Raw genomic sequence first — 25,087 nt, forward strand, 5'->3', positions numbered from 1 at the left:
TAGTAACTCACATTTGACATGAGACGAATCCTGGAACTGGACTGAAGAGTAATTCTTTGAGAATGCATGTTCAGCTTCTGACCTGCTAGTCTTAACCATATATAACCCCCCCCCCCCCAAAAAAAAAAAAAAAAAAAAGGCACCCTTATGCTGGCACATAGCTGAGTTCTTAAGTGCAGGCTGGACAGTTCATAAGCCTTCTCTACCCTGTCATATGTCGGTGTTGAAGTTTCAGTCAACCTCAGGCAACAAGTATAAATTCAAGGAGAATGGCATGGAATGTGAATTAGATCAGGTATTTGCTGTTTGGGAAATGGTTTCCTCCTTTTGGGCATCACATTTTGACTTTAAACATCACTTGTTTGGCTCCAATATTTCAACAAAAATGAAATTGAAAAGTTCAAAAGGTATGAGGAGGGATAATGATGCAAGATTTGGCAGGTTTTTGCTGTTGTAGACAAATACAGTTAGTTTTAAACTAAAATGATGCTGTGAGTAGGCTGATGACTAAATTTGTTAACTTGCGTATGGCAAGACTGTGCTTTTGTGGTATTCTCCCCCTTTGAGAAATGTGTTCCAGTGCTACTTTTTTGTTTTGTTTTTAATCTATTTCATTTGACTTGACCATGCATCAGGCATCCTCTGCTGCTGTGAAAATTTTGCCTATAGAAAATAGCTGTTACTTGAACTTCCTAAAAATCTTGCTACATGTAAAAGTGTTTTTGTTTGTTTTTAACTGCCTTCAGACTTGGTAGATAGTTTGCCTAGAACTAGTAAAATGGTTACTTGTGTAATTTCTGCACCCCTGCGTATGTCTGCTGCTTTAAATACCCTCTAGCTGATTCAAGAGTACTTGCATAATTTAACTTTATGCATAATACTTTGTTTAATCAACCAAAATGTCATTTGAATGACAGTGATGTTATGCAATAATTAATGCATTAATATGATTAAAGAATGTCCTCCTTTTCCTCTTCCTCTCCTTTGTGTCTTCCCTCTTTTCCTGAGGATTCTTAAAGAATAAAGTTTATCCTTCTTGCAAAAAGACCAAGTATTTCTGTTTCAACTGATGATACACTTTGTAAAAGTGACATATTATATATATATTGTGACTTGTAAATTACTTTCATTTGAGTGCATTTAACCCACAAATAAAGTAAAACATGACAATGGTGAACTCAAAGTTTTGACCAAGATATCATGTGACACCAGTTGCATAGTTTGACAATATTATGTTTTAACTCTGCCTTTTGGTGTATGTATATATGTATATGCCTTTGAAAATGGCTAATACTGACTTACAAAACTTATCTGTATGGAGAAACTTACCACTGTAAGCTATGATGTTAATTCTGTATAAAGACCACTTCAATTAAATGCACATGAGCAGGTGAATTAAAAGATGTTCCCTGAGGCAGTTACCTAAATAGACTGCTTGTGCCATGTTTAGATGATAAAAGCCCACAGTAATATATTAAGATGAATGGAAACAGTTCACACCTTTACCATAGCTAGTATTCAGTCTCCAGAAGCTTTTACTGAATATGCTGAATACTTTATTTCTGAATCTGTAAATCATCTTAATCCTTCTTGGGTTGTGAATGTGTAAATCTTACAGTAAGAAAATAAAATGGGAGTGTGTGGCGTGGGGATAGGAAGAAAAGCACTGGATCACAGAGATGCTACCATCCTCATTTCTTGCATAACTAGCTACCTTGATGGTAATAATGCTTTTCATTATTATTATTAAAAATTCTAATGAGTGTAATCTTTCTGAATCCAAGAGTCCATTCTGTTGGGTCACTTGTCCTTAAAACAAACTTACACGTTTTGCTACAGAAGATACTGTGCTCTGTTCAGATTTTTTTTCAGAAAGGCTGAATCTTCACCAATAGGCTTCTGCTAAAAAGCAGGGGTCATCCGGGTAATGGTATTACATGTGATAATGTAAAATGTGCTGCTTTGATAATGGAAAGATGCTAGCCTAGATGATGTCTACCTCAAGTTGATTTAAAAAAAAAAAAAAAAATCCGCCTCCCTGCCCAAGCCCAACCCTCCCATCTTGCAGCTAATTCTACGTGTAGTTCTGCTTGCCTTTCAGGGGAGGTATTATCAAACCATGGGGCTAAACCTCGCAACTTTGTCATGTATATGGTATGTGGAAGTTGTTCTTGTAGTCTTGTGTGACTGAGTACTTGGATGCAAGTTTCTGATTTTTGTAATTCCTGTGAAACATCCTGTAGTTTTGGCATTCAGTGATACTATATGAGTAATTCGAGGTAAAAATGACAAAAGGTCTAGAATGTAAACTTTCTTTTTAAGTGTGGATTACTTTGAGTACAGGCTTATTTACTCACAGTAATGTTCCAGAATTTGTCTAAGGCTTCATCCGCTTTACTTCTGAAAAGTGTTCTAGCAAACTGCCAGTCAGCTACCTGTTTGCAGAGAAGCTGATGCACATAGCTGCACATGCAGGCTTTTGAAGTGTATGGGTACAGCATGCAACTTCTTTTTAAAAAAAAAAAAAAAAAAAAAAAAAAAAAAAAATTGGACTTCTAGCCTACTTTGGAAAATGGCTGGGAGCATTTGGCCCTTTCCTGAGGCTTTAGCAACTTTTAAAATAAGTTTTCTAGAAGTAGACAAAAAAAACTTCCAGGGCAGCTGAAACACTGCTGTCCATAAACTTTTTAATGAATGGAGTACTGGCAGAGGCGCTCTCTGACCACCTGGTATGCTGTGTAAGATTTTCAGTCAACTATTTACAAACAAGATGTGGTTCTAAGTCATAAAATTAGAATAACTTGTTTGCTAGTCTTTTGCAAAACTTTAAATGCTTAAATGTGCAGAGGGTCAGATTTCAAAACCTCCATTCTTACTGTTTCAGACTATGTTTGGGGCAGAAGGCTATGGGAAATACCATTCCGTTTTGGGGGAGATTCCTAATAAAAGAGAAACAAGGGTGAGGGAAAACTTGTAGGAGTCAGACAAGTTACATGTTTTACTTAAGGTTCTGTTTATCTCCCTGCTTTTCTCATGGCTTCTGTGGAGAGCATCTCATAATTGAGCAGAAAACTGTTCTGCTCAAATATTTTTTTGCGTTCTTTGGTATGAAAGAACTGCCCTGAGACAAAAGCAGAGCTGCTGCTGTGAAAAACTTATCACTGTATTGGGGAGCTGTTCACCTGAGATGCAAGTTCTGATTTGAAGAGGGTAGAGCAGGTACTCAAATTTAGGACAAGCCTTCCCTCTGTGATGTTCAATAACTACCTAATATTATGCTACAACTTATCTTTCTAGTTTTGACCAGAAACTTCATCAGAAGCCTCGAAAGCCCTTTTGTACTAACATGCTTTCCCAATTTGATCCTGAAAAGTAGACCCTTCTAAGGTGGAAAAACTGCCTTGTCATAAAACTGCTAGCTGTGTCTCTCGCCGTAAAACTTTCTGCAGGCTCTGGTCTCGACTTCATTGGAGGAATAAGCTGGGAGATGACTGCAACCAATACATAAGCACAAATTCATTTCAAGGCTAGCCCTTCCTTCTGTTGCTTTTCAAGGTCTGGGGCTGGGTTTCAAGCATTCTTTAGTGGTGATTAGTCATTTCTATTGTTCAGCTTCTCCAAAACATGAATTTCCTTTCCATCGTTCTCTTTTCCTTTTCAAAGAGAAGCCAAAGCCTATTGGCAAGAAGTATTTCCTTTTTTATTTTATTTTTTTTTTATTTTAGAAAGTCTGTAGAATGCTGTCAGAGTCTCATACCATCTTAACGAATGCCAAAATACTTTTGTGTAAAACCATTTAATGCTGCCTTAGAGTGACAGTGGCTCAGAACTTGGTTCTGATTTGACAGGGAAGCTTTTGAAAGGTTCCCCCTCCCTTTCCAGAGGACAGTAAGAGTCTCAGAATAAGGATCACTTCTGTAGCACTGTGAAATCCATTTCCCTGTCCTTTTCAAATGCAGGATTTAAAAGGATGCAAGAAGTCTGTAAGATGTAATTTAAAGTCTGTTTCAATTTCAGACTGGCAACATATTTGATGGCTTTTTTTTTTCACTCTTTCAATGTCTTAAGAGCCTGCCTGCCATTCTTTGAAAAGGTGGAAGGAGTTTGAGTAATATACTACAGTTAAATTTGAATTATGAGAGCTCGCTCAATTCGCTCAAGTTATGTTGCTTCCCCCTCCCCCTTAAATGACTGTAATTTAAGCTGTATTGTTGTGGATGCAGTGCTTGATATTAGTCTTCAACTGTGATATTTTAGTGACTATTCCAATATGTTTGCTGGTTTGAGATGCTGCATTGTCTGTATAAACAATGAAGGAGAATGGTATATTGACAGCCAAACAATAGCTGACATCCATTATGTGCCCAGAAGGGAAGAGAAGGGTTGGGGCATGGAAGAGAAGATTCTTGGGGTGGGGGTAGTGCAGAAGTACCTGAAAATTTGCAGGAGGGAAAGGAAAGCAAAAAATTAAGAGAGTGAGGAAGGAGTTTCTTAAAGTCTTTCCTTGTACTTTTCAGTGCACCAGTTTTTAGATGATCCTTTCCGTGATGGGGATGGTGAATGAACTGTAGTAAGCTACAGTGCACCTTTAAGGTGCACCATAACGCTCCAAGGTGGTTGCTACTAGTCGCTCACTTTCCTGGAAACAGACGTTTCTGACTCTTGGAGTAGTGTAATGCCGATACTGGCTTTTAGGGCTGAGATACTTGAACTTCATGGTCTTATAATTAGAATAACTTTATCAAGTGTGTATTTGTTTTGTTTTTCTCTCTCCATGGTCTTCCTCCTGAATCTTCTAGCTCTATCCAAACCAAGGTGTAAGCCATGTACCTGTATCTCCTTCTCTGACTACACGCCCAATTTGTCAAACTCCAATTGCTGCATTCATGTGGTGTTTGGAGACATTAGGACTGGGAGTTGCTGTCCTGCAAAAAATCAGGTTACAGCATATTTATGCACACTTATGTGTAAATCTGCATCCTGCAAACAGCTATAGCACAGTGCAGGCTCTGACTTCAGGTGAAGAAGGCAGACCTGCCTCAATCATGAATATCATACCTGGTACAGATCTGTGGTGCTGTGTTGTGACTGCCTGTGTGTAGGATTTAGCATAGAAGTAGTTGTGGAATGCTACTTGTTGAACCCTAAAGGCATATTTCTCAAACTGTGACTATTTCTCAGACTGGAACTGTTGTTTAAGGACCTCTTATTCAATTTGTTAATGCCTTAATCCTCCTCCCTGCCTTAGAAGCATGCTAAGGCAGGACTTTGGAGTTCAGCAACCCCAAGCTGAGCCTGAGTTACTTGAAAGCTGAAACCTTTCCTTTGCAGAAAGCAAGTGATTATATGAAAAATGGAAGAAAATGAAAAGACTTCGGAGTTAATATGATGGGTTTGCCCCCACCTTCCTTTTAGTATGAAAGCATACTTAACAAGAATTCAGAAGAGTGTGATGTCCAAGACTAACTCTCTTGGTCTGAGTAAATTGTTGGCCTGAGTTTATCCTCTGAAAAGGGAACTTACCTGAATGAGTTGGAAAGAGTGAGGAACTTAGAGGGAAAGGACTTGAAAGAGTGGCTTTCAAGCTGTAGTTACCAGACTTTTTGAGACTTGTGAACTAATTCTTGGAGTGTGTACGAAAAGGTAATCAGTTGGCTATGTGACAACTATTCAACACAAACTCAGGGCTGCTAGAAAGCGTGGTCCTTTCCTCTTTGCCCCTACCTGATCATGCCAGCACAATGAGATAGATGGTGGAAGTTGCAACTAAACAAAGATCAGTCTGGATGAAAACCAGCCATTTACTTTTGTTGGGCCGCTTTTGAGCTGTGTGGTTTCTAAAAGCTCAAAAATGTTAAACACTTGCTTGATGGTGTGTTTTCTTTAATTTGAGAGTGTGTGTGTGTGTGTGTGTGTGTGTGTGTGTGTGTGTCCCCTAGAAAGCAGCTAGTGGATTGGATGCACATACTGAGGTTTGGGATGCTCTGTGATGTTTAGTCATCCTTGCTGAAGACTTAAACCAAATGGAGAAGTAAAGCATTCACTAATGGCTGTATCTTCTTTTTCATGCATACCTTTCACAAGTCTGGATGATATAAACTCTTTCCTGAAAAGGAAGTCATAGAGGAAATTAAACAGGGCATGCAAGAAAACTTATTTGTGCTGTATTCTGGGATTGTTCATGAACTCTCCCAGATTTCAGAATTACTGATGTATAAAAGCCTTGTTTTGGAACACTCCAAGGGCATGATAGCATAATAGAGGGTATTGGCGTAATAGAGGGTAAGTACATGGTGTGTAGAGGTGAGGCTCTGTCAACATGTGTTTCCATATCTGTTGAAATATTTCTGAGCTATAGCTTCATGACAAAGAACATGTATGCTGTGCTGGACCATTATTTAACTGCATCAAACTGTACACTAAATGCTTTTTGCCTCAAGTAAAGTTTGGAATAGAAATGAGACATGAAATTTGTCCCTTTTAGGTCACAAAAGTGCTTTTATGTGGCTGCACCACCTTTCATTCCAAATAACTCTTTTCTGTCTATACTGATGTGACTTCCGAGGGTTTACTGTAGTAAAGGTCCTGCTAAAGGAGCTCTTGTTTAACTTCTGTTCATGAAAGCATAAAATTGGCTAGAAAAAGGCATCTTCAGTCTGCATGAAGGATCTCTCTAGACTTGACATTGGCTTACTAAATGAAAATAAGCTCTTATCTTGTTACACACATCTGGTTCTTTGCTGATGAATTTATTTTTTATTTACTTATTTATTTTTGTCAAATGAGACTGTGTGAAAGGCAGTCTGGTAAAAGATGCCCAAATGAGATCTGGGTTTGCACTCTTCTTATCTGAACATGACTCTTTGGTATTCGTTCTCAGTAAGGGTCAAGAATTGAATTCCAGTAACATTCAAGATTCTCAGTAACATTCAGGATTCAACACACTAGACATGTGTAGTCTGTAAGTGTTTTTGAAGGATTTCTCTTCTCTCTACAGCTACTGAGCCATTTTTGAGAGGTGTAATATTTGAAGTAAAATGTAGTATTGGGCTTTGTGCTTTCTGTGTGCCTCCTTTTCTGCTCCCGTATGAAAACTCTCGAGGGGTGGCAGATGAGGTATTTAACTCCAACCCGTACCAGAGACCAGGTGGTGCTGCGGATAGTGCTACGGTATGTACTAGGTGTGTATGGAGGTATTCTGCCTTGAGTAAGGGATGGCTCTATGTCCAAAGGCAGGTGGGATCCTACTTATCTGTGGTTAATAGACAGCTCTTGTGCAAGAGGGGCTGTGCTGCTCAGAGCTTCTGCTGATCCCTCTGTCAGCCTTGATAAGAGTTACTGCTGAAATACCACAAGGCAGAATTCCCAAATGATATCAACTGGTGTGCTGGAAAAGCAAAAGTTTACTGTCATCGCAGTCTGCGTACCCATCTGTCTGCATGTAACAGTTGATTTCAGGAGCCTGATGGGAGTAAGGAGCTGTAGGAGCCCTGGGCTGGGATGCACTGTGTAACAGGTTCAGCAGCCAGCTGTGATGCTGGTTGCATACTTCTTCAAATCTTAGTTTGGGAGAAGGTAAAGCTCCTGATTTTTACATGGGATATAGTCCTTCACCCGCATATATCAGAAACATGGAAAAAATTCCACAAACAGACATGAAGTTGTTTCCTGAAGACTTTAAGATAGACTGATCTGGATCAAGCCATGGTCCCTGTGGTTAGAGAATTTGAAACACTTTTAATCTTAAGTTATAACTAGCTATAGCCCCTTCTGTTCTTTTGGTTATGTAGATTATTGTGAAGATTTGTCAAATACAGTATTCTGACTCCTCAAAAGTGGGACGTATTATTATTCTCAAAATTCTCATGATTTTCTCCCTGTGCATATATGCCCCTTTCACAAATAAAAAGTTTCCCAAATACCACTGGAGCTGCATCTTATCTTCTCTTAGAAGAATTTTAACGGTTTCTGTTCAGGAATCTCTATGCTTCTGTTGAGAGTTTATTGATACAATAGCTGTAAGGAATGATAGTTTAATTGGGGTGGAAAAAAAGAAAAGGGTGTGAGAAAGACAGAAATTACTTCCTGGGATTAATGACTACTCTTTCTTTGCTATTTTTATGGACTAAAAAAGCCATGATGTTCCCATGGCAGCTTCATGTCTAAAATTGACGTATTTGTTTATTCAGTGCTTTTGTCAACATAGTTCTTGCTCTGAGAGATATTTAATGATATGCAGGCAAGGTACTTTGCTTGCTTCTAACAAAAAAACAAATAATTGGTAGCACAGAGAGAAAAATACCTGTGAGAGACTAATGTGACACTTCTCTATGTTACATATAGTATTTAATTGTAAATTACTTTTTCTGGCATGTGGTTCCCCCTTCCCCCTACTCCCCACCTAATAATTGCAGGTTAACTGATACATTCTGCACGTTTCTGTGAGTGGAAGGCATCTTATCCTAGACTTCAGTGTATATATACTGTCCTCTGCTGTTAATTTTTAGACTTCTATTCAGTGTCAGACTACTGGATGATGCAGCAGTTCATATTTGGCTGTGTCCTCCCATAATGTAGTGTGGCTTCTGATATCCTGTAAATCATAGCTTGAAGGAAGTATCTATTGGACTAAAAACTACTTGAAGAAGCCTGTTAATCTCTCAGTCTATCTTTCTTCATTTCTGTGTACCAATAGGACTGTTTTGGGACAGGAGTCAGATGGAGATCTGTTGTCTTTTTGAACAATACTTAAATGCAGAGATAAAAAGAATTAATGCTTCTATTCTCATTAGCACTACCTGGGTCAATATATCCAGCTAGTGGGATTTCCAGATATTCAGTATGCAATTCAGAAGTAACTCTGCCTTAAAGCTGTAAACCATGAATGACCGACCTGGTTGGTGTGCCTGTGTGCTTGACTGCATGGGTGTAGTGTGTCTGGGACTCTGCCTTCTTTATGCACCAGAAGTTCAGATTTAAAGGATTCTGAATAGAAATATGGCAACACAGGCATCTGTGTGAGGCACTTGTTACTGCACAACCCACCCACCCAGGAGGAGCAAGTAGAGGCCTTGTCTGTCTTAAAATAGAGTAGCTCCTTACATGTTCTTCAAGGATCCTCTCATCAGTACTTGTAGGCTTCTGGTTTTGTCCCCCCCTCCCCGGTAATTCTGTATTTCAGTATTAGAAGTTCTGCATCTTGCAAGTAGGGAATATTTGTAGACTATATACTTCAGTCACTGTTTTCTTTTTAAACAGATGTTTAAACTTTTTTGAAGTTTCTTCTTGACAGGCTCATTATTGGAAACTTGCTTGTTGATAATATAGAAGCTTGGGATGAACTACTAGCAACCAAAATGAAAGCAGCTGTGGAATATAAAGATGTAAAGATTGAAAATGCAGGGTTGCTCCTTTTGTCATTAGTAGAAGTCAGTTAAGTATTTCTGTGGATATTTCATGGTACTTGATTTGGTAGACTGATCAGGTTGGAAGCTGATCTAGTGCTGTATAGAGAACAGTACCCAATGCCTGATTCACTTTCTTACGATCTTGCATAGAAAGTGTGCATCTCTCTTAAATTCCTGAGTGAGTTGGATATTACTGTACATCCTCTTGGTCTGAGGAAACTAACATTTTGTGAAACTTGTAGTAGAACTCTAGATAGACGGTATTTATTTTTGGGGGGTCAAAAATCTTGTTGCATGTGTTCTTGTTCTGACAAGAAAAATAATTGGAAACATACACAGTGGGAACATGAGAACTGTACACATTTTCTGGACTGTTGATTCAAAAGCAGTAAAATTATCTGAGCAAAGAGACACATTTTCCCCCTCCTAGCCCCCTGCCCTCGATAGCAAGGAGCATGATGAGCCTGAGCAATTCTGCTGGAACAATAGTGGGAATGCAGGTGTCCTGGAAAGCTCACTTTTGGTTATATTACAGAATCAAAGGCCTGTAGGTTTTTTGTTTTTTAAATAGCATTCACTCTGCAGAGATAAAGCTTTATGTGACTTATTTTTAACCTGGTTTAAATATGCCCTCTTTCTGACTCAATTTTGACTTCTACAACAGCTGCAGATTCTCCCCAGCATTCTCACTTTATGATAAATATAACTTCAAGTATCTGCAAAAGTTATTACAGTCAGAATAACACTCATTTGTAGTACAGCTATGCTTTTTCCCCCAAACATCATAATTTTCTATTCATATTGAAATAAACAATGCCAGTAACCCAGTAGCTATAGCAAAATGGGCAATAGGACAGCTACAAAACATGGTATTTGGCAAATCCCATAGTTTAGATTAATCCATTTTTTGTGAATCCATTATCTCCTGCTTCACAGAATGCTGAATTTGAAATAAGTCATGTTCAACTCCAAAGCAGCTGAAGTTACACACCATAACAGAATTGCAGTAGTGACTTTTACTTATTTATTTATTTTAGATGAAAACTGGGATGATGATCAGCTTCTCGGATTTGAACCATGCAATGAAAACCTTATAACAGGTTGTAACATAATTAATGGGAAATGTGAATGTGACACCATTCGGACCTGTAATAATCCGTTTGAATTTCCAAGCCGAGATACTTGCCTGTCAGCCTTAAAAAGGATTGAAGGTAAGCAGTTGTCTTCAGTCATTTTCAATTTGTAACTTTTCTGTGCATTTAATCAGAGCCTAGGATCAAGTTAATATTTTGTAATGACTTAGGTAGTTTCAGATACTTGTAGCCTTGTACTTTTCAGAAGATAGATGTATGATTTAAGGAAGACATGCTTTTAGTAAACTTGGCCTTCAAAACTTTTAGGCTTAAGGGTGGAAGAAACCGATACTTTGTGCTTCTTAAATGTGTCTTGATGTCTGCAGATTTTAAGACTAAAACCATTCTGTGAGTGAACAGTCTGTGTTAGCTACCTTTGTGCATCTTTAGCTGTAAAGCAGTGTGGAAAATGGTCTTTATCAGCTGTTGATGCAATTAACTGAACTGTGGATAAATGCAGGGGATTTTAATAATAAAAGGATAGAAAAAGAGTACAGAAAAACTGTATAAGAACTTGATATATTTGTATGTTTTCTTATGTTAATGCATGAATTGATACCTTCTTTGCATTTACATGACATAGTATTACTTTAATGTTAGTATTTTTCAGTTTTCCTGTTCTTTAGCTTCGGCTTATATTAGGCCATGTATATTTATGCTCCTGCACACATACACGATGTCTGATTGTTTATATTGCTCATGGCTGAACTTGAAATGAGTTGGCTCAGGTATATCCAGTTGTAATGAAATTCTCGTGGTATACTTTCAGAACTGTTTTGAGCAACCATCAAAGGCTTGATCTCAGTAGCTTTTTATGATGCTGTGATTAATTCTTATTTTCCAAAGTGTCCAGGAACATGCAAAATATAATTAGTGCGGGTGAACATACTTAATCTACTTTAAACCAATGTTTAAAATTGTGTGCAAAACTACATGTATTTAAGGATACTGACCATATTTAAAGTTACCGTCTTATCTTTTGAGTTAACTGGATTTGATCTGATGCCATCTGTCACAGCCTACTTGAGACAATAAAAGTTATTTTTTCAAGCTACAGACTTTAAACTAGGACATCTTGTAAGAATAATGTAGCTGGCAGAAGCATGTTCGTTTTCCTCCGTCGTGATGTCTGTTGCTAAAGGGATACAGATGCCTTGCTTTTTTAGTTGCAGGCAGAGAAGAGGTATAACTGATGTTGGCCTTTTGTTTGACTACTGTAGTTGTAGGCAGTAGGATACATGGGTTCTTAAGTAACCTGGAATACAACTGATTCCTTTTTTTATTCTTTATGAATGTGTGACTAGCTCTTCAGTAGTTTAGCAGAGTTTCTATTGGCATTACAGTTCATCATATTTTTTAAATCTCTTTGCTAAGCAAATCTGTTATAGATGCCTTTTCATTTCTTGCAAGAAGAAATGGGTTTAGTTTGTGGAATGGCATAAATAAGGCAGGTTGATTCTTTGAATAGCGTGCTATCAGCAACCTCTTGTTTCAGCCAGATTTCCATTTTAAAACAAATAAAATTCTAAGCTTAGCCATGAGGTAACAATATCATACATCTAAATTAAGGCTTACTGGCTTTAACGTTGAAGTTTCTTATCTCGGAAAAGTGAAGTAATCATAACAGAGCAACAGTACATGATTTAACTGAACAAAGTACAGTTGTCTTTTGGTTTGGTGGTGGTTGTTGGTTTTTTTTGTTGTTGTTCTGTTGTTTTTGTTCCCTTCAAAGCCTAAAACTATAGTGCACTAGTAAAAGAGTTTAGGACCTGTTGATTTTATTCCTTCACAGATAGGAAGGATAGTTGATGCTTGAAAGCAGCAAGAGTTGGCATATATGCTCTAGCACCCCTAAATACCAGAAGTCTGGCAGTTGTAACTTTAGTACTGTAACAGTCTAGCTTTTTATTCATAAGAATATGAATTTGCATCCTTAGAGCATCATGGCTACCAACCCTACCACTAAGAACTGTTTGAAATAAAATCTATCCATATTTCCAGATATGTACAGAAGCCATTATTTGACTGATACCAATAACAGGACAATAAAACTCCTGTGATTGTGTTGAAATAACACTAAGACTCCAAGTTTGACAGGTATAAATGTTAACACTCCAGCTAACCTTCTCATAATGACTGAAATCCAAAGCAAATCTACAATTTTAGTTTTCTGTTTTTGCTTTTTAAATCCTTTTTGCATGAAAAATCTACTGGAATCTTTTTCTAAGCTTAGCTCTTACCATGTCAAAATACTGCTTCAAGCATGGTTACTTGCTTTTTCAGCTACTTTTTAAAATTGTGTTTGCACTCAAACTTTACATAGCTGGGGGAAAGAGGAATTATATATAAAATATATATAAATAAAATGAAAACAAAAGTGTCTCCCCTCCCCCCAGCATAGCTGCTTTTTTTTTATGTCTGAAATTAACCAACCTTGTTAGTCACATCTTCCTACTGTGTTTTGAACTGCAAATGCTTATCCCTTCTTTCTCCAAGTACGTGCAACAAGGAAGGATTAACTGGGAATCATGCAAGCAGGTTTCTTATGCTAGGATTAGGGATTGAATGCTAACTGCTTATGGAGGTTTTTTCTTTAAATGCATTACTAAATGTTTCATGTTCAAGTGACAAAATATGCCTCATCCTGTACCTAAACTAATAAAAGCTAATGCAAAAGAGGAATAAAAATGTTTCTGATTTGTCTTGTGCTTGCTGTATTCTTTTTTTTTTTAGTAAGCAAGCTAAATCCCTTGGTTAAAATGGGATAGCCGCTTACGTGTGTCTGGGGCAGTATTTGCTGTTTGAGTATTTCAGGCTACCAAAGTTCATGGATAATCTAAAAGTTGAATTTGGCTACTTGGAAAGTCCAACTGAAATGTGGCTTAGGTACTAAGGAAACCAGAGAGCTCTTTGAGATCATTAAAATAGAGGAAACTTTCTTCATTTTTTTTTTGAGGCAAGCTAAGCCTTAAACTGCAGGGCCATGTAAAAAGAGGTGATTCATAAGATCTGTTAAAGATGTCAAATTCAAATTTTCTTGAAATCTGAGCTGCTGATTCATATTTCACTTTTTGGCTTGCCTGCTAAAGACAACAGCATAAGAATTTTAAAATGGCCATTTAGATGTTGAAATAACATAATAGAATCTGCTGCCACAAAAATTGAAAGCACGTATTTGAAGTCTAGTTTCCCTCCCTTCATCACACTTAATATGGATATTTAAATACACAGTATGATTAGAAAGGCCTAAGCTGAGCACCCAAAAGATGGGATACGCCATAATTGCAGTTCATGAAGAAAACATACAGAAGTGTTGTGTATAAGCAGCTACTTCCACATGGTTTTGGTGGCATCCAGTGTTCAGGAAACTTAGTAAACAATAACGAGAATGGCTTGTATTGTTCAGTAATGTGTGCCTCTGTGCTGGTCTGAGTGCAAGGAACACTTTTATTTACTTAATTTGGTGGTGTTCATTTTAATGTGTGTATAGCATTCCCATATTCATGAACTTCTGTAACACTTTTGACCCTCTCCTGCTGAAGGGAAAATCATTAGGATAGCTTTTTCTTACAATTTTGGATATAATCTGGGAAGGAAAGGTCCTATCAAGTGAACCTTATTTTTTGCTAGTACTGTTCTAAAAACACAGCTGAAATATCTTTAGAACTTTATGGAAGATTCAGTAAGTTGGAACCTAGAGAATTAGTAGCATAGTGACATCTAGAGAAATTTGGGTTCAAGGAACTTGGTTAAGATTGCATAGCTGTAGCAGAATTGAGTTATCTTGGGCTATGTCACTTCATTTAACTGTGGGAACTCTGCTTTCAGCTTCCTCAACGATTGAGGTAAGGGCACCATAGAGGCCAGTTTTGCTAGATGATTTTGGTTAGCTTGTTCTGACTCAAATGAATGGAGGAGTTGTGTGTGCTTGTAAAAGGAGGGGTTTGGTTAAACTACATCTATACTAAGTATACATAGGCCCATGCACACAAAATGCTGGGGCTAACTTACGCAGTTGGCTGTAGTTGCCACCTCTTATCCGCTTGTAGAGTGGAGGCTGACAGAAAGGTAACCTTTTGTCTGCAGATGTAGAATCTGTTCTGTATGTATTTTCTGGTAACTAATAAACAGTGATCCAAAACCTAGACTACCATTTATATATGCTAAAGAATTGGGCTTTTCCATGTACTTTAGTTTCCTTTGTCTTTTTGCACTCTTCCTTTCAAAAATTATTTCTAGTCTCTCTTTTTTAATATTGTGTGTGTGTGTGTGTGTATATATATATAAATATAAATACATGCATGCATACACACACATGTATATATACACATATATACACAGTTTGCCTTCTACTTAAGCTTTTCAGCCTGTGTGTGGTCTTCCCTTCTGGTCTTGCTGTCAGTTCTAGCTTGCTTACTCCGCTAACCCAAAGTTTTCTTGAATGCTTCACATATGATCTTTCTTTATCCTCTGTGTCTACCTTCCTGGGCTCTTCATATCTTTCTCTCTTCATCTTTCCCTGCTTTCTTTACTTGCTCTTTGCCTACCTAGTTCATGCTCTTTTTGCACTCCAGTTAATTTGAAGTTCTCACTTGGACAATGTGGTTTGTGAATCTGGCATTCCTTCTCAAAATCAGAATGCATAGGTCCCAACCTTATGTTGCTTAGGTGTCACTGACAGGACCAGAAAGGTTCTTTATTGTCCCCTGAAGTCTTGCTCTGTCCTGAACTGGAGTAGTCTTTAATGAGGAGAGCCAGCCTGAGTCTGTTCAAATATAAGTAACTTCTGTAGGGCTGCTGATGTTCATTTATTTGCAGGAAAATACTGAGAGGAAAATGTAGGTTCTCTATAATACAGGTATTGGAGAGGGTTATTTCCCTCCCTGCCCCATCCCCCTCCCTTCTCAGCCCTCTTGTTTTTCTGAGAAATAGTAGGATTTGAATACTGTTGGAAGGATTGGTTTTGAACTTGGTAGCTAACTTCTAACTAATGTGAGTGTGGGCATACTGCAAATGTTCAAAGACTTGTTTGAATAGACAGTATCATGCAGCAGAAAGTGCATTTATGCCATAGAGGTCTCCAAACCCCATTACCAGGCTTGAAGTGCCTGCTTCTCAACATGGAGTGTCAGTGATGGTTTGTGTAGAGGTCATGAACCTTATTATGAGGAAGTGCATGCACATTTGGGGCTAGAGAGAAACTGTCTGGAAAAGCTATCATGTAACTAAATAATAGTAGATTATTATTTTTTTTTTAATGCTTTTGCTGCTGGTTATTGTCTTGATGAGTTCCTGCTCTGATATGGTCCAGGAAATCCTGTGTTCGTGAGCTTAGAATGTGCGTTTCTCTGCAAGGCTGCTAATGATGACAGCTTGGTCAAAGCTGAGGAAACTGATGGACTTGATCCTCCAGAGTGGACCACCAAAAATGCAGACAGAGGCTGAAACTGATGAGATACCATCTGTCTGCTGAGCCACAATAACAGGCAGAAATTTAGTAAGCTGCTAAGAATTAACTGTAGACAGTACAGAAGAGTCAGTTTTTCAGATTTTGTGAAAGAGACTGAGGACTGAAAAAATGTGAAAGATGAAGTCATTTTATTGCCTCAACATAATTTTGTAGAACTTTGATAGGTAATAGCATTAAAAATCTGATGATGTGTAGTACCAGTCCAATTATCTTGAAAGCTTGCCTAGCACGTATGTTGACTTCCTAGTGGCTCTTTATCTGAAATGACCCAGTCACAATAGCTTCGAAGACTCTGTTCCAGTTCTGGGATCCTTTTCTTTCTCTCTCTTTATGCTAGGCTCTGGTAGCAGCTTAAATAGCCCAGAAGAGCTTTAAAGAACAGGAACTAAAGGATGCTGTTGAGCTTGTTGCTTTTCTTCCATGAGAACAGTTCAGGATCTATGGTCTAGGTGGCATGCCTTGCTGCTTTCCTTCATCTGATGAAGCAGCAATTCTTTGGAAGGATAATTAGCTCTTTGAACAGCCTTCACTGCTAGAACAGCTATTTCCTGTTCTCTCTGGAAAGTGGGGTAAAAAGGTGGTGAGTCAGAGGCATCTAGTGTTTCACTAGTTGGACTGTTTAAATCCAACCCAACCTAAAGATTTCAGTCTCTTCAGCACATTGCCTCAAAGAAGAGGAAATTTTCATGTGCTAGACTGCTGCTTTATATTTATTCCACAGCAGTATTTATTTGGATAGTATTAGATACTGGTGTGAAACAGAGGCACAGGTATTCCTAAGTACTGCAAAAAGTATTAAAAGTGCCACCAGGCATAGCAAAGGTGTTCCTTTGTTTTCAAATTCTGTTAATGTACACTTAAGAGAAACCAATTAGCTTTCTGTATCACTTCATACCCTACCAAAGGCACAAACTCTCTCATATAAAAGCTAAATTCAGTCTTTATTTGGAGTATATCTGAATGATAAAATTTAGGTATTCTTCTGATGGAAGAAGTGATTAACTTTTTCAGTAAACCAACACCCTTCACTTGCATCTCTGGATGTAAAACCTGCTGCTGATACTAAGTTATTGAAACTCTTATTTTAAAGCAGTTGATTCTCAATTACGCAGCTCATCTGCACCTTTCCAAGCCTTTTATATTCCAGTGCTTCATAAGTGAAAAGGAAGATGCCTTTTAAGTTGCTGGTATCTATTAAGATGGCTCTGCTTATTGCAACATACTTATTGCATTCCATTATTTTTTGCATCTAACTGAGTAACTTTATACTGGCAAATGTTGCAATACCTGTTAGACCAGTCTTGGAACAGCAAATATGAGAAGGTAATTTTACTCTGAATACTTGTTTGGTTGTTGTTAAGTCTGACTGTGTTAAATTTCACTTGTGTGGTCTTAAAGGCTGATGCCATGTTGAAAAACTTTAACAGAATAAATCCAGATTTGTGCTGAATTATCAGGCAGGGAGGGGAATGAAATATGCTTTCAAATGTGCATAATCTGATACACTTTCCACTCCTCTCTCATAACAGTTAATGTATGTTTTTGTTCAAATAACTGAACTTTGAAGGTTGGCATGTATTTGCAATAAGGAATGTGATTGTGGCAAAGGTCCAGATTTTACCCTTGAATGTGCTTATGAGAGCCAAGCAAATGCATTTGAAGACAAAATTTAACCTAAAATTTGGAGGAAAAATTGCAGTATAGCTTTCACGCTTTCTGAATGTGTGAGTATTAGTCATGGGCGTAGATACAAAAGTAAAAACTATTTCATGTAGAAGTAGTAGAGCTTAGGAATACTGATGTAAATCTGAATACAGAAATCTTCAAAAATCCAAAAGGGAGAACAATAGTTATTATCACTAATTGGTAGAGTGTCTTGTAAAAGTGGCACATCTGGCAGTGCGGTTGACTTCATAGCGTAACTGAACAGTGTTAGATTTGCAGGACTTGTCGCTTGTTCTCAACTCTAGCCCCTCAAGAAAACTGTCCCTTGATCAAGGAAGTATGATCTGTTTCTAATGTATTGAGTTTTTTTGGCATGTCCTATTTTTTAGGATAGTGTCACACGCGGAACATCTGAGCCATGGAATTGCAAGCTAATAGAGACGTTTGCAGAAGTTTCAGAAAGGCATCTTATAAACAGAAACTGACTTTCATGTGCCGTATGGATACTTAATTTTAAGCTTAACTGAATTATGAACAATGCTGTTTGTATTAGCAGGCAAAAACTGTTGTAGAAACTGTTAGGAGGGAAGATTGAAGAAAAGAACCCCAAACTGAGCAGCTGGTTAAAAAAAATAGTAGTGCTAGCATCACAGAAATTAATTACAGTTGTAAGTGACATTATAACTTTACATTTCCATTCCCTCCTATACCTCAATTCTATGTAAATGTATGTAGCTTCTGCTACATAGGAACTGACCCTGTTTTCCTCTGTGGATGGAGCCTAGAGTCTCAGCAAGATCCTGAAACCCAGTTGGTTTCTGGAGAAACCTTATTCAAAGTTGAATAATCTCTTGAAGAAGATGGAAAGTGTGGAGGGGAAGGGAGAAAAGAAAAGAGCAGTGCTGGAAAAGTTCCACTGGCTCTGCTTCAGAACAGGCTGTAGATGGGGCAAACCAAACTTGTGAAGCATCCTAAGAGCTGTAAGTACAGCAAGAATACCTGAATAGCTGTTCCAGCTTCACCCTTTTCAGGATGCTTGGGTTTAACTCCGTCAGTGCTTTTCATCTTGAACATTCCAGCAATATGTATTCCAACAATGTCTGTTTTCTTCTGTTTACTGCATGCTTTGCTAGAAGATGAAACATTTCTTCCCCTCTCCAATATATGAAAGCACTTGCTAATTAATACAGCAGTAGATGTTGCTATTAAGTATTATTTGCAAATGTGAAATTGTTGCCCTGTATGAAAGCAAAATGATTAGTATTTGGAATAGAATTGTGGTACTAAGGTGATAAGAAAAGCAAAATTATCCCCCACCTCCCACCAAAAAGAAGTATTATAAGTGCTGTGAGTTTTTTTATTTATGATAGTATTTGAAGTGTTTCATGCATTAACTTATCTGTGTGGGACTTGACATCTACACTGACTTGACTTACGCTGGTAAATGCAGGAGAGGGTTTTCTTATTGCTGATTAAACTTTTGGGGTCCAGCTGTGTGGGTTTTTTTTGTTTGTTTGTTTGTTTTTGCCTCCTTGCCCCTAAACCTAAGGTTCCTGTCAACACTGCCATCTACAATGGTGTGGATCTGTAGAGGATGGATCTGTAGCTTGTTTCCACATTTGGCAGAAATGAATTAAAGAAATATCTTTTTCCAAGGGTTATTACAGTGAAGTCTAAGTCAGATACTGCCCTAGACTTTTATCTTGGGGGTGTGCATTGAGCAGGCATATTCCATTTGCACTTGAATTCAGCTGGTAAGTATGTCTTAATGTATGTTCTGAATCACTTCAAGAATTAGGCTGCTTCTGTTCCTCTTCCTTCATCCTGTTGCTCTTAAACTGCTTCCAAGGTTGTTGGAGGTGGATGTTTGGTCTGGGACCATTTTCATATCTAGAAATGGGAAAAAGTTTCCTTCTACATCTATTTGTGAGGCACCTTTCTGGAAAACTGCCCTTCTTTTATACTTGGATGTGGGTTTTTGTTTGTTTGTTCTTGTGTTTTTGTTTGTTTTTTTTGGACAGATGTGCATCATTTCACACGCAAATGTTTTATAGGTGAAGCACTGACCTTGCAGTTGAGTGGCCTCAAAAAACGAAGGAGTTCTTAGCCTTAGTTCAGAAAAGCAATAGCAGTACACCCTCCTTAATTCCAGTTTGCGTTCTTCTGGCCTGTTGTTCTAGATTCTCTCAAGCGTTCTGTATTTAAAGGTTTTTTTTTTTTTTTTTTTAATTCTTGCTGTTGAAATCCACCCCCCCAAAAACATACTTTCTCCTTTATGAAGTAACTTACACAATGTACGTTAAATAGCTCATCTAGAATAAGGTATGTTAGCTCAGCTTCTTTTAATGTTAATTCTTCTGTATAGAAGAGAAAGCTTTCATTAATTTCTAGCTTTTGTTCAGAAGAGAACAAATAGTACTTGTATGATCAACTTCATTCTAGAGACACGTAAAAATCGTTGTCATAGGAACAAACCAATCTACGTAGTTTAAGGTACTGGAATTTAAATGACTTGTCAGATACATATGCCAGAATCTCAACTTCTGTGAATGGATGAATGAATACGTTAAATGTTAAACACGTTTGGTACTGCCGTATAACTTTAGAAGGGCAAAGAAAATGCTCCCTTGATTTAAAAAAACTACTGGAAACTTAAATCTACTTTTGACCTTTGGCTAGTAGGTACAGTCACGTACTGCAGTGGAGGAAATGCCTAACATTCTAGCCATCTGAGTTGAGTCTTCCAGCTATCTGACACACTTATGTGTAGGTCTGAGATTCCCTTACCCCCCACCACTGTTATTGCAGACTTCTTGTGGAAGTGAATAGGGGACAATAGCAACGCCCAAAGCAGCATGTTTCTTACCGCTTTGACACTTTCTGTAATACAAGTCGATTGTTTCGTAAGCGGCTGGGACAAGAGAGTTCTTAATCTCTTCTGAATTTCAGAAGCCAGGCTAGAAGATAAGTATATTCTACAGCTTCAGTAAAAATGGTGCTTTATAGAAGGCCAGTCTGGATGCTTCTGGAGAAAGCCACTTGAAACTTCAAAAATTGTCCAGTAAACATTTGACTGGTGTATCATACTGAATGCTGGATAAGAAACGAGGTGTGAAATAAAGCAAATCTTTTGCTAGACAAAGTGCTCCTATTATTGTGCCGTTATAGTTACGGGGCAATGTGGATATTCCTTTCCTAGATAGATCACATGTAACATAAAACTAAAATCACAAATTGAATGCTGCTTCTTTTCAGTTTTGTATGGCTGTGCCCAGTATAGAATTAGAGCATATCCTAAATTCTCTGACACCTATCTAAACATTCAGTCCTTATCTGCCATCTCTGTATAATCAAGTGCTTTCAGCTTCCAGATTGAAATAACTGGATACCTTCTGCTGGGGCTTTAGATTTTACTGGAAAGTAGATGGACTGGGTAGAAAATCAGACACCTTGAGCCTTCCAGAGCTACAGAGGCATCAGGAACTAAATGCTCTCTCTTTATACTGGATATGTCTCTGAACAAGAAGCTAGTAGATCCCCCAAGTGCTGAACAAGACCAGAGTAAGGCAGAACCATTCATCCCATCTTTCGAAGAAGCTGAAAACACCAAGTGAGCCATGCAAGATCAGACTGGCAAGGGGGATAAGAAATGTCTTAATCTTTTTTCCAGAGATCTTCTCCTAGTGTTGGAGAGTTGAAATGCATTACAAATCAGTCTGCTGAAACTCTGTGCCTTGTATTGACTCTAGGTGTGTTAAGCGAGAAACTCAGTACTTCAGGAAAGTGGAAGTTTTGTGGAACGCATAAGAAACCAGGGGGTGGAAGGGACTGAGTGAGATCCTGACTCCAGGGTCTTAACTCAGTTGTAGGGCTCCATTGCTTAAAAAGCAAAAGGAGGACTGACCGATTCCCTCATAGATCTGTCTCTCTTGCAAACCATGATGTATGTAAGATTTACCAAATGAGTCTAAGGTGCAGCTCCAGAAACCTATTGACAGAAATGAGAGGAGAATAAATTTGCGTTGTCCTCCACGATACAAATGTGCTATTTTTCTTAACATTTTGTTGCTGCATGAGGTTATTCTAACTCGTGTTTGATTAAGACTAAAAAGAAAATAACTCTGCATTTCCTTGGCCTTTTTAAAGGTTGTGTAGCATGGTAATGAGGTTCTTGAACTAGATCTGTAGGAGCTGGCACTGTATAGAGGGGATTATACATACTGATATTAACTCAGGTCCTGTAAACAACCGAACTGCACCTGTGCCATTCTGTCTGAGTAAACTATTCACTGAAACCGGAAATAAATGAGGACTCTGGTTAACCTCTGCTTAATACTTATTTATGGGGAGTGTCCCTACAGAAGGGACTGGGGTTTACTGCTGTGCTCTGAGAGTTCCTTAGGGCTGTGCTGAACTTTTGACAGAGCTGTTTAATGCCTAAAACATGAAGCGAGATTAAGTGAAACCTGAAAAGTGAGGTAAAGATATGCATACCTTCACTATAACATATCCCTAACTGCTTAAGAATGATACCCTGATATTTCAATAGTGTGAATAGTTTACTGCATCTAGACAACAGCATGAATATTCACTGTAAGAAAGTCTAACACCTTTTATGCTAAGCTACACTTGGTTTGGTTCAGGCATTGCAGACAGGAGCCATCTGTATCTGGTCTCTACTCAAACAGTCCTAAGTTTGTGAAGTGTTACTTTGCCAACACATTGAGCAATCTCTGTTCTCCTTCTCAATTCTGGGGAATATTGCTGTGAAAGCTACTGGGTTGTTGACAAGGGAAAGAGCTTTGCTTTCTAGCAGAAATTTAGTGCATCTTTACAGCTGCAGTCCACAAAACTCATCACTGAGTGATCAAATGTGTTTCACATCAAGGTACATGTGCACCTCTTTTCATCACTTGGTGGTTTTCACTTAATTGTCTTGCAGTTATACCTTGCACAGCTGGAATTCAAATCTGTGGAATACAAAACAACAAATGAAACTTTCTTACACTCTTCTCTTACTTTCTGATAAAAGTCCAGCAAGGAACTATAAATTGTTGCTAGCTCTGCAATACTGGCTCACCTGTAGTCTCATGTGGCCAGTCTTCTTCCTGTTCCCCCTTCCTGTTGAGAGAGATGGCTGCCATACAGCTTAAAGATAAGGAACTTGGGGGAGAGTGGAGGGATTACTATGGAGTGAGAGGGAAAACACTTTTGACACTTTGCCTTCTCAAGGTAAGAGTTAAAACTGTGTACTATTTGTGATCTTGCTAACTTTTTTCTTCTCTGGACTGAAACTAAAATGTCCCCAACTAGCTGCTAAGGAATCTAGTAACTCTAGCCCAGAAATGTTAATGGCTTACCCAGCATCACAAAAGCTGACAAATCAGGACTGGAACCTAATGCATCCGTGTGGGTATAGCTGAGTAGGGTTTATAGATTTGATCATTTGAAATTAGATTCTCAAAACTTCCCCAGAAGAAGACTAAGTGGAATTCAGTTGTTTGGTATCTAGCTGTCTGTTCTGTGATATGCCTTCTCTGAATGTTCCTTTGTTAAGATTTTGTATAAAATAGTGTTGTAAGAGAGAGATGATAAACTGCTCTGCACTTCATAGTCCAATGGCTTGGACTGATCCTGGGAAATGACTGAGTAAAGTTGACTGATACTTCCTTTCTCATCTGTGTTTTGTGTAAACAAAGGCTGACCTAGTTTAAGCATCAAAGTGCTTTTGGCTTTAATTCTCTAGTGGAAAATGGGGCTTAACAAAATGGGGGATTTCGACTAGCAGTTTTACCTTAAGGAGTTCCTGCTTCTGAGCTATACTATATCCCTACCTTGGTTGCATTGACATAACTGTCTGTGGATCCATGCTGTGAACACGATCAGGGAATCCTTTAGGCTGGTAAGGCTGATAAAGGTTTTGTTGTCAAGCTAATGCAGATGATACCATGCAAAACTTAGTTTTTTTCTGATTCTGCTGTTGTGGTCTGTCAGTCTCTGCCATTCCCTGTGTCTCCTGCCATGGTTCTAGCAGTTATGACAAAAGGATAGGGATCTCAAAGATAATATAATGCTGCAAGTATTGAAAATGGACAGCTGGCTATATGAGAGACAATGCAAAACAAAATCAATTTGAATGTTAGGCAGCAGAGAATCTGCATTGGTAGGAGGAGGGATGAAGAGACACATTATGAATGTCCTAACATTGAGAAAAGCTTCAGTTGAGACTCTCATGCTCTCAGGTGCTACAGAATGCAATTCTGAAACAAAGCCATGGGGAAAGAGGCTTAGTATTGGTAATTCATGCTAGTGAAACTGTTCTATATCCTGTTCTGTGCTGTTAAATGCTTCTAGTTAAAAATAATAATGATAATACAACAGAACTTGAAGCTCTGGATGCCACTAGGTGGCAGAGCCCCTACATTTATTTTAAGGATGCCTTTCTCTGTCTTGATTCCTCATCTGTGAGTACATCAGAAATATTGTTCATCTGTACTGCCAAAAGAATGAGAATATCACAGGAGGATCCTTAGATCCATCCTGGTAGGGCCCCGTTTGGTTCTTGGTGCAGTAAATGTGAAGGGCTTGTGCTGTGAAGAGAAGCCAATCTGTTTAACACCCTAGATCCTTTGTTGTTTAGACTTCTACCCTGTCTGAAAACCCTCCTACTCGGAGCAATTGCTCGAAGTTGCTGCTTTGAGTTGTCCACACGTGACTCTTCCTTCTCTATTCCTGTTTCATGTCACTGTTGTTAATAGATCAGAAATGAGGAGATAACAAAATGTTGGTTAGGAGAAATGTATTTTAAGGGCTGGAAGAAGTGGCAGGGACATGGAAATGGTGAATCTGGTTTTAACCTATGGTGGAAGGCATGATTTTTGGGTGCTGGAGGCTTACGGTGTTGTGAAGTGTCACTTTCCTGTTGGTGAATGTTGCAGTACTTAAGGTGTATTTCTCAAATCTTATATTTGGGTATACCCTGGGACCAGTAAATCCAAAAGACACTTGCATACTTCCTTGGAATCTACCTCATAAGTTTACCATCTCTGTTACAGTATAGGCCTCAATGAGTGGATGTCTAGTAATGAATCTGATAAATATTGAATAATGATATAATGAGTATATCATATGTGTAATAAATAGGATGAATATAAGGAATATGAATTTTTGGGGGTGCTGTTTTTTAGAAATATCTTCCAGTTATTTCAGTTTGAACTACTAATACTGATTAGAACTCGTGAAGTGTCAGATTTTAAAGCAACTCGATTAAGGTTTTTAGAATGGTTAGAATCACTTATCAGAATGCGATGTTAGTTCTGAGTTTTGGCACAGATGGCACTCTGTGATAACAGGTGATACTGAAAGCAAGGCAACTGAAACCTGAGTGGCGTAACTTGTGTGTGAGCAAATAC

General features: G+C 38.2%; 1 protein-coding gene across 1 annotated transcript in view; it reads left to right on the forward strand.

Moving 5' to 3' along the window:
- The window catches only part of CRIM1 (cysteine rich transmembrane BMP regulator 1), a 215,414-nt gene that overhangs the window by 6,178 nt on the left and 184,149 nt on the right, over positions 1–25,087 (forward strand). Inside the window, exon 2 of the mRNA XM_026102661.2 lies at positions 10,445–10,618. Within this exon, the coding sequence (XP_025958446.2) occupies positions 10,445–10,618 (174 nt within the window). The remainder of the gene's footprint in view (positions 1–10,444; positions 10,619–25,087) is intronic.

The sequence above is a fragment of the Dromaius novaehollandiae genome, chromosome 3 (genome assembly GCF_036370855.1).
Source record: "Dromaius novaehollandiae isolate bDroNov1 chromosome 3, bDroNov1.hap1, whole genome shotgun sequence".
NCBI lineage: Eukaryota > Metazoa > Chordata > Aves > Casuariiformes > Dromaiidae > Dromaius > Dromaius novaehollandiae.